The sequence below is a fragment of the Mycteria americana genome, chromosome 5, assembly GCF_035582795.1.
Source record: "Mycteria americana isolate JAX WOST 10 ecotype Jacksonville Zoo and Gardens chromosome 5, USCA_MyAme_1.0, whole genome shotgun sequence".
In the NCBI taxonomy this organism is placed as follows: domain Eukaryota; kingdom Metazoa; phylum Chordata; class Aves; order Ciconiiformes; family Ciconiidae; genus Mycteria; species Mycteria americana.
Window position 1 is genome coordinate 47956589 of NC_134369.1, and position 8915 is coordinate 47965503.

At 51.7% G+C, this 8915-nt stretch overlaps 2 protein-coding genes across 3 annotated transcripts; one reads left to right on the plus strand and one right to left on the minus strand.

The window, feature by feature from the left end:
- Window positions 1–1142: 1142 nt before the first annotated feature.
- Window positions 1143–2417, minus strand: ACYP1 (acylphosphatase 1). Of its 2 annotated transcripts, none has more exons than XM_075503258.1 (2): window positions 2283–2417; window positions 1143–1817 (listed from the first exon to the last, which is right to left on the minus strand). In XM_075503258.1, the coding sequence occupies exons 1-2, from the start codon at window positions 2364–2366 to the stop codon at window positions 1602–1604; spliced, it is 300 nt and encodes a 99-aa protein (XP_075359373.1). In that variant the 5' UTR covers window positions 2367–2417; the 3' UTR covers window positions 1143–1601. The 2 variants fall into 2 exon arrangements, with proteins under 2 accessions (XP_075359373.1, XP_075359374.1); XM_075503259.1 differs by having other exon boundaries at window positions 2316–2409.
- A 955-nt stretch (window positions 2418–3372) lies between these two features.
- Window positions 3373–5579, plus strand: ZC2HC1C (zinc finger C2HC-type containing 1C). Its single transcript, XM_075501524.1, has 2 exons — window positions 3373–4611; window positions 5303–5579. The coding sequence occupies exons 1-2, from the start codon at window positions 3373–3375 to the stop codon at window positions 5567–5569; spliced, it is 1506 nt and encodes a 501-aa protein (XP_075357639.1). The 3' UTR covers window positions 5570–5579.
- Window positions 5580–8915: the final 3336 nt, after the last annotated feature.

Here is an 8915-nt window from a genome sequence, read left to right on the forward strand (position 1 = left end):
ATGTGATTCTCAAACTTCACATACCTAAACCAGACTCCAACCATGATAAGGCTAAACCCAAATGACCTGCAAGCAAAAGGCTGCTGCTTCCATTTGTATCAGAAATATACAGAAGGTATCACCACAAAGCAGGCACAGAGCTGCTTTCCTCTCATTTTTAGCTCAGCCTCCTCACATAAATTCACAATGCCTCATTCTGGCCAAAGCACACCTGCTGTAATTCGTCCAAGAAAGGAATAAAGCGGACTTGGGAATGGGTGTGGGATACTGAGTAAGCTGTTTATGTGAAAGAGAACCCACTATTTTCCAGTCCTGTCCTTGATGACTACTGGTGTCTCACTGGTATTCGAGGGGACACCTCTGCACCCCTCAACGCAGAGCTCCCCGTGCAGCTCTGCAAGCGCTAATCGCCCCCTCCGGGGATCCGGTGCCCCGCTGCGTGACAGGCATCGGGGGGCTCCCTGGCCCCAGGGGCAGAGGAGGGCAGCCGCGACCCGCGCCCAGGCTCGCTAACCACACGCCGTCCCCGCGGCGCGCAGGAGCAGCGGGCAGGCGTGCCCTCCCCTCACCGCCCGGGCCTCTGCCCGCTCCCGAGAGAAGCGGCGTCCGCAGGCAGGCGCCCGCCGGGACGGGGCGCTGACAGGAGAGGCGGCCCCGCTCCACCGGCAGCGCGGGGGCGTCCCCCCCGCTCTCACCCCCCCCCGTACCCGCTGGCCTGGGGGCGGGGCGGCCCCACAACGGCCGCGGCGCGAGACCAACCGTCGTGGGCTGCAGAGCGCGCACGCGGCTCCTGCAAGAGGGCAACGGCGAGCGAGGGCCCGGGAAGGGAGCGCACGGCGCCTGCGCAGCGGCGGGCGGGGAAGCGGCAGGGGGACTACGGCTCCCAGCAGGCCCGGCGCCCGCGGGCAGTGCATGGTGGGAGCTGTAGTTCCCGTCCCAGGCCAGGCCGCAGCCGGGCCTAAGGCGGCCAGAGGGACCAGAGCGAGGAACGGCGGCGGGAAGCACACCTTCCCCCGGGCCTTTTCCCTCCGAGCGGCACCAGGGGCTGCTCGTAACACCACACGGTCCCGCAGGGTCAGGTGTGTGGATCATGCTCGAAGGGCCTAATCCACTCAACCCCCATATGATACACCCATTCCACACAAGAAGCTCCAAGCAATTTTATTCTAAAGAAAAACCAAAGTTCTAGAACAAAATAAATTCTTTGAGGCATTCAGAGGACAGAAATAATGTTTTTAGCAATATTTAGTACTGGCACTGATTCTGTGATTTCCTTCACGTGAGTGCAACACTATACAAATTACAAATTTTACCCATGTGCAACTACCCGAGCCCCATCCTGCACATAAGCTCAGAAATAAAGAGGCTGTGTCCCTAACAGCCCCTTTAGTATCAACAGCACAGCTCTTCCCCTGCCTGCCAAAATCTTGTGAAAAGCTGAGGGTTAGACTAAACAGTACAACAAACCAATAAATTAGGAATGTAATAAAATAAAGTTCTCTAGAGCTGAATATTGGCTGACTGAACAAACGGGGAAGAGGGGAAATGTTCTGTGAGGGCAGCTCATGCTCCAGCTTTTGCTTGCTTCTCCCTGGACAAAGTTATTTCAAAATCTGGAAGTCCTTGTGCTCCAGCGCCGGGATCTTCTTCTCATTGCTGAACTCGGCTCGGCTGATGCGGGACTGGGGACTTCCTACCTTCCTGAGCCATTCCTGCAGCTCCCGTACCCTGGCAGTTGGACCCTGAATTTGTCCTTGCACAGTGCCATGGCTAGTATTTTGGACCCAACCAACGAGTCCTAGTCTTTTAGCCTCCCCCTGGGAAGACAATGCAGAGCAAAATGAGATTAATCTGAACTGTAAGAGAGCTACAGAATGACATTCACATACAGAAGCCAATTTTATAGGTGAGACACAGACCTCCAAGGAAGTTCCTATGGCTCAGGCAGCAGGAAAGCAGCCGAGGATACACCCGACTACTCATTATATTCCTTCACATGAAAAACTGGGGCTGAAACGCACTTTTCAGTTGTGCTTATGTAACGCAGCACAGGCCGCCAGGCAGCACTGAGAGACAACAGCCCCCGTTCGGAAGCGGCCGGAGCCCAGGCCGTGGCCGTGGTCCAGCCCGGCCGTGGCTCAGCCCCACCGAGGCGCCCGCAGGAGCCGCCGCAGCCCCGGCAGCGCTGACTGAGGGCACCGCGCACCCCAGCGGGCAGGCCGCCCCTCAGGAAGGGGCGCGCCGCGGGACCCCGCCACGCCACGCCCCGCCACGCCCCGCACCTGGGTGTACTTGCGGAAGAAAACGCCCTGCACCGTGCCGGACACCTCGTAGTCCACGGAGACCAAGCCCTCGCCCTCCGCCATGGCGCCGCCGCCCACCTCCTCCTGCCGCTGCCGCACACCCCGCTGCGCCTGCGCGGCACGGCTGGCGCTGGGGGCGTGGCCTCGCCCGCCCCTGGGGCCAATGAAGAGCCAGGACCCGCGAGCGGCCGGGGAGGGGCTGGTCCTTCCTTAACCGCCTCATGAATAATGCATCTTGCCTCGCCCGCCCCGCAATCGCCCCTACCTGGCCATAGAGGTGGAGTCCTCCAGAGAGCGGAGTGGAACCGGAGCGCTGCGGAGAAACCATCGAGAGGTCGCTCACCGGCGAGAGCGGCGCAGGAACTGGCACTCGCGTGCCTGTCTCCAGGCAACAGCCGTCAACACGGCGCGGAGCGGCGGGCAGAGCTCCGCGCTGCTCCGGGGCGGGCGGGAGGGGAGGTGGAGGTGGTGTCGGGTCTCTCGGGCGATGGGAGACCGGTGAGCGAAACGGGAGGCGACGCAGCTTGCCGAGGAGGCCGGGCGGAGCGCCGGCCGCAGCCCCGCAGGTAACCCCGCTCACCCCGCGGCCTGGGTACCTGACACGCTTCGGGGGATGTGGTAGAGCGAGCCACGGGAAGATTGTACTGAGCTTTACCGGACGCCTGCGTGTCAGACCTGTGTGCCACGCTGGTGGATCTACAATGCCAAAAGTGACGGGGCACGTTATGGGAAACGCCCTGGGGGAGTGTAACAATTTCTCTGGCAGTACAGCATATTTCTGCTGCTACCATGATAAGACAGGGCTCAGACAGAAAGCAAAATAAAAGCATATATTATTTCTGGCTGCATAAACGATTGGGACTGGAAGAGGCAGCATGGGAGCTCCCTAGATGGAAGGAATGTAAAGATTTACAAAACACAGAAAAGTTACAAAACCTTTGCTAATATTTATTGTAGCGTCTCGTTGTAGCCTCCAGGTGTAGATTGTTAGGAGAAAATCTGTCCAGTTTTGGATAAGATAGTCTGTAATGACTTTGCTTCTAACCTCAGGCTCTTTCTCAGGCACTGAATGGCTTTGTTTCCACCGGTGGATTCTGTGGTGGCAGCTACTAAGCTTGTTCCCAGTTCCCAGCTGGAACCCCAGAAGAACAACTTTCAGCATGAACTCATACCTGACAAAGAGGAAAGTTTAAAGGAGCTCTATGCCCGAAAGAGCCGAAGCTATTCATATTCTCTTTCTGCAGAAAGCAGTCAACACAGCTCCAGGCACGGAGGCTTCTGCTTCTGTTCAGCTGGACTGCAGAGCAAGTATCTCACCAGCCAGACCAAGACTCTTCCACCTAAATCGGTAGCCAGACGGAAAGAAGGAGTGGACCGTGCATATCCCCTGAAACCAATTTTTCACCACAAGGGTGTGAGTGTTCCAGTGGTCAACACAGCACAGCTCGGAAGTTCCCCGTACATGGAGGAAGCTCCAAATAGTAGGCCTAGCTCAATGAGCAAAGGGAAGCCTCCAGCAGGGAGGTTTCAGCTAGCTGCAGTGCTTTCTCCTTGGACTGCAGAGCCTAAACAGTCAGCCTCCCATCTATACAGGAGAGAGCTGGCCTACATCCTAAAGTTGGAGGCAGATGGACGGAACCTGGAAGAGGAAATTCGAAAGAAAGAGGCCCTCCTCAGAGAGAAGCTGCGGAGAACAAAGGAGGAGCTTAGGAGGATTCAAAGAGAGAAGGAGCTTGTTGAGGCAGAGGAGAGAAGAGACAGAGAAGCGGAGAGGACCCATGAGCCAAAGGCCGCAAGGCACCCTGAAGAGAAAACTTTCAGAGTTGCAGTCAGGCCAGGTGACGGTGGGGGGGCCTTCGGTGGGGTGCAGTCTGCAGAGGCCACTATCCCCAAGCCTGGCACCATCCTCCGCCCCCAAGAGCTGGCTATGGGGAAACTCAAGAAGGAGCGGCTGGTGGCCAGCAACAGCAAAATTCGAGACCGCGTACCCATGGAGCGTTTAGCCTCTTATTCAGAGCTGGCCCTAAAACACAGCCCTTCTCCCTCTGCTCTCTCAGACCGAAATTCTGGTGACCACTCGTCCGCAGAGGTGCCGTACATGCAGGCTGCCAGTGCTCTGGAGCAGGGAGGGCTTGGACAGTGCAGCTTCTGCAGACGTAAGTTTCTCTGCACCAGGCTTGAGAAGCACACGAGTATCTGTGGCAAGAGCCAAAGCTCCAAGAGGAAAGTGTTTGACTCCAGCAGGGCCAGAGCTAGGGGCACAGAACTGGAACGCTATCAGCAGTTGAAGAGCTCAGAGAGGCCTCAGGTAACGTGCAGTCCCTTTGCCTCCCTCGATCCACATCTACTGCTCAGGTTCCTTCCACCTTGACATCTAATTCTGACTGAGACGTGAGCGCCTTTGTGTGTACATGGGGCTAGGGGATACAGTCCAGCTATTGCCTCTGAAAGGCTCTTGCCAAACGGATAAATAGATCCATTTAAAATCTAATAGGTGGGGGGCGGGGGTCCTAACTGACTTGTCTTTGTAATGTCTCAAGGGAGTACTCCTGGAGAAAGCTCACTCCTTGCTGTAGTCAGGATGCTCAGGATGCAGACTGGGTCTGCTGCAGTAAGGCTCTGTGACAATAGGGGCTGCAGGGGACTGGCTGAAAATCCAGGTAATAACACAGGCTATTAAAACGAAGGCAGTGGAAACATGCAGCTTTGTTCCTGCAAAGCAGCTGTAGCAACCCTCTCCAGTTCCTTGGCCCTACTGCTTGCTTTTCTGGTTATTCTCAAGTTCTTCCTAAGTATTGATGTCTCCATCAGTATTTCCTTCAGATCCTCCTTGGTGCTGGTCTTTTTGATCCCCTTTGTGGGACTCAGCTTCTCAGGGAGGGTTTAACATCAACAGGGAATGCCCAGGGACAGGTGACCCGAGTTGGATCCTGAGCATAAGATTAAGAATGGAGGCTGATGGTGGTGCCAGTTGCTCTGACTGCCTTTCCCTTCTGCAGAATAAGCCACCCAGAAAGAACAACTGGAGACAGAAGCACGAGGTTTTCATCCAGACCCTGCGCCAGGCCCGCCAGGTGCAGCAAGTCCTCTCCAAGGGAGGGAAGGTGTCTGACCTACCCCCATTGCCTCCCATCGAAAACCCAGACTACGTTGCCTGCCCCTACTGCAGACGCCGATTTGCTCCCCAAGCAGCTGAGAGACATATTCCCAAATGCAAAACCATCAAGAATAGGCCCCCACCCCCACCACAGAGGCGGTGCTGCTGAGGCGGTGCCCAACCCTATCTGCTGCTGTCATTCCCTGCCTGTTTTCTGCCAGGTTTCCAGCCACAGACACTTGCGCTTTCCCTAGTCTCAACACTGGCTGTGAGCGTACAGCAAGCAAACAGCTCAGGACATACACGCAGAATACTAGGACTTGTGTACTTTGACCTGTGCCCTGGGCCACCCCATGCGGGATGCCCCTCTGGGGGCTGCTTCTCCTATCCAGTGAGCTCAACATGGAGTCCCAGTGTAGGTGTAAGGCTGTCACTGTTCAGTCAGTTGAGCAGGGAAGAAAGGCTGTTGCTACAGGCTGTCAGTGGGACAGCAGCGAGGAGGAAACCAGCCATCAGAAAGGGGCTGTTCTTCGGAATCATACTTTGCCTGTAGGTTAGGCAGGCTGGGGCTTTTTTTTTTTTTTTTAAACTAGTGGTGTCTGATGTGAAGAGAGCTGCTCTCCTTTAGCTCATCAGTGGCTGCAGACTCAGTTTTTTTCCTTCTCCAAAAGCAGAGTAGTGCTGTTCATGAGAAGAAGAGCTGGGCCAAACAGAGCACTTGCCTTTTTTTTGCTGTACTGCTCTGTAGGTGCAGATGTTCACCCCTGAACATGCTAACAGTGACACTGGTTCTGGCTGGCGTAGCATTCTTACTGTAGCTACCTACAAAAGATTGGGGTGTGAGGGGTTCCTCTTTTTTTTTGCCATAGAAAGGACCCTACGTTCTTCAAAACTGTTTAGCGTTTAGACAAGGCATTTGGAAAAGTCAGAGGAAGGGGAGGAAGCTATGCAAGCAGTTAACTTCTTTGCGGCACACAGACTGCTGTGTTCTTCCGTCCTTGGTATCTGCGCTACATGACAGGATCCAGAGCTGCTGCTTGGTCATTGCTCATGCTCAGCTGAATAACGAAAGCTGTGTAGGTAGGTTTATTCCACACTTGTTCTGCAGCAGCCCCAAGAGTTTATTTAGATACTTTCTAGAATGCTGGTGACAATCCTGGGGCTACGTCTTACCAACTGCAGATCTGTAACATGACCATTTAGAAATCCAGTGTGACATTGTTTGAATTAGAAAAGGAGAACTGGGAGGAGTATTATTAAATGCTTCCTCAACACAAGAAGCCCAGGATCAGAAATTCAGGGAGTTAGAAAAGCTAGCAGTAGCAGGCACTTACTGTTTGAGTCCATATATCAATTCATGTGCATAGAACAGCAGAGATACCCTGAACCGGCCAGGCTCTTGAGGCAACAGAACAACTGTCCCAATGTGTTACTTACCACGTACAATAGCTGGGACTAGAGTTGGGAAAGGGCGGAAGAAGAAATACTTAATTAAAGAATAATGCCACCACAAGATCAAAAATAGGTCATGAATAAGCTCAGACTGGAAATTAGGTTTCTAACCAGGAGAGGAGTGAGATCATGGAAAAACCTTCCAAACAGATTAGCACAGGCAAGGAACCTACATTGTTTCAAGATGGACTTGGAGAAGATCATGGAAGGGAGCATATGGCAGGAGTTGGAAATTAAGAATCGTGATACAGAGCATTTGTTCCTATCTCCAGGCTTCTTGTATAAAGTGTGAAGAACAGATCAGTGACAGTTCTGTGCCTCAGTGTATCGCCTTCAGGAGCTGAGAAGGAATTTCCTTCCCACAGGAACCTTCCCTCAATTCCTAACTTGGCTTCTGATTGCTTTTTAATTTTTATTTTTTAATTTCCATCCAGAATGTTTAAGAACTGCTACAGCTAAAAAAGGCCAAACACCTGCCTGCCCCCAGACAGTACACTGAGGAACTTCACATCAGAAAACCTGTTAGCTGTTTCACTCGTATGTTCAGGGTTAAATCAACAACTAGATTTAATATAAAAAGCTGGAGTTTTCCTGCAGGCCAAGTTGCTTGGGACCTCTAAAACACAGGGCTTGTGCCCTTCCTTGAGTATCTGCTTATTTTCATCTTAGTTGCTGTAATGGTAGGGAACTATGACAAAAATATACCTTCTTTTGCTTTCTTCTTGAGCTGTAAGGTAGTTTTTGGTGATTTTGGCCTCATGCTAAAGGTCTTCATTTGTCACACACTGTTAAAGGGTCTTTTGGGGGAAACAGGTGTCCTACAGACCCTTTTAGAGAATCATCTGCTTATAACTGGTGACACATTTCTAAGCCAGTTATTTTTTCAGATTCTGATTTTTAATGTATTAGACTAGTTCTGTTGTGTAAAAGTTGTTTTAAATGGTCACAGAGTGGTTTGTGTTCTCAAAGTAAGAATTACTACTTTGTATGAGGAAGTTGCAACAGGAAGCAAATAAGGAACAAAAAAATTCCAGCAGCTCCCTCTGCAAGTCCTTCAGTAATGTAGCAGCAGCTCATGGGAACCTAGAAAAAGATAAAAAGTGATAGGCAAATGGCTGATGCTGAGATTGAAACTGTAGATTAAACAAGTTATTGAAATGAAATCACCAGGCTTCATTTGTTATCTTTGTTTTGGAGCTAACCCATGGCAATTCACCCCTCTTTGCTGAGCTATTGTTTCAGGTCAAGACAGACAGCAGTATCCAGAAAGTCTCTGATAACTGGTTTAAAACTTAGCAACAGCTTAGCCAAAGCATCAGGCTCAGCACAGAGATTTACCCTGCTGCTTTGCTATCAGGGTTAGTGTGGCCCTGGCACTACTCAGGCTATGTTATTCACGCCAGCTCAGCTTCCTCTTCTGCTACTGCAGTACAATCCCCTTCTCAGAGACATGCTGCATATTCAGTATCCAAATCTCTAGTGAATTTTAAGTCTTTAACCCAGCTCTGCCTCTCAAGACGTTTCATAATTTACTAAAAACCCTGATAACAAGTGAGAAGTGACAGGCATTAAGTACAGCGTGCAGGAACAGTTGGCTGAGCAGGTAGGTGGATTCTCGCTTCTGTAAGCCTTAATGCTCAGTAGAAGCTGTTCCGAGAGAAACAGGTATTTCTTCCCTTTGAGCCTCTCTCTTCCCATTACTCATTTCCCACTTGGCACTCAAACTGTTGAAACAAACACACACACAAAAGCCCCCTGACGTCAGTAGGAGGAGCTGCAGTAAGAGAAAAGAGTTGTTCTGTTGTTTGTTGTTTTTTTTTTTTTTTAATGAAGGGACACAGAACTTGTCTTTTTTTTTTTTCCCCCATAGCAAATAACCTGCAAGCCCCTTGGCCCTCTTTCTATAAGAAACACCCCCCCCCCCCAAAAAAAAAAAAAAAAAAACAAACAAAAAACCAAACCAACCAGAATGCCATGAAGCCAGCTGACTATATGCATATTTCCCTTCCTCTCTTGGGGGGAAAAAAAAAAACCACAAAACACAAAACTCCAAACACAGGAGA

What these genes read in the sequence shown, in the direction of transcription:
- ACYP1 (XM_075503258.1), bottom strand. Translation starts at nt 2,366, where the DNA reads ATGGCGGAGGGCGAGGGCTTGGTCTCCGTGGACTACGAGGTGTCCGGC. An exon ending in TCTTCCGCAAGTACACCCAG is followed by an intron (nt 1,818 to 2,282) that starts GTGCGGGGCGTG and finishes TTGTCTTCCCAG; the next exon opens with GGGGAGGCTAAAAGACTAGG.
- ZC2HC1C (XM_075501524.1), top strand. Translation starts at nt 3,373, where the DNA reads ATGGCTTTGTTTCCACCGGTGGATTCTGTGGTGGCAGCTACTAAGCTT. An exon ending in AGAGCTCAGAGAGGCCTCAG is followed by an intron (nt 4,612 to 5,302) that starts GTAACGTGCAGT and finishes TCCCTTCTGCAG; the next exon opens with AATAAGCCACCCAGAAAGAA.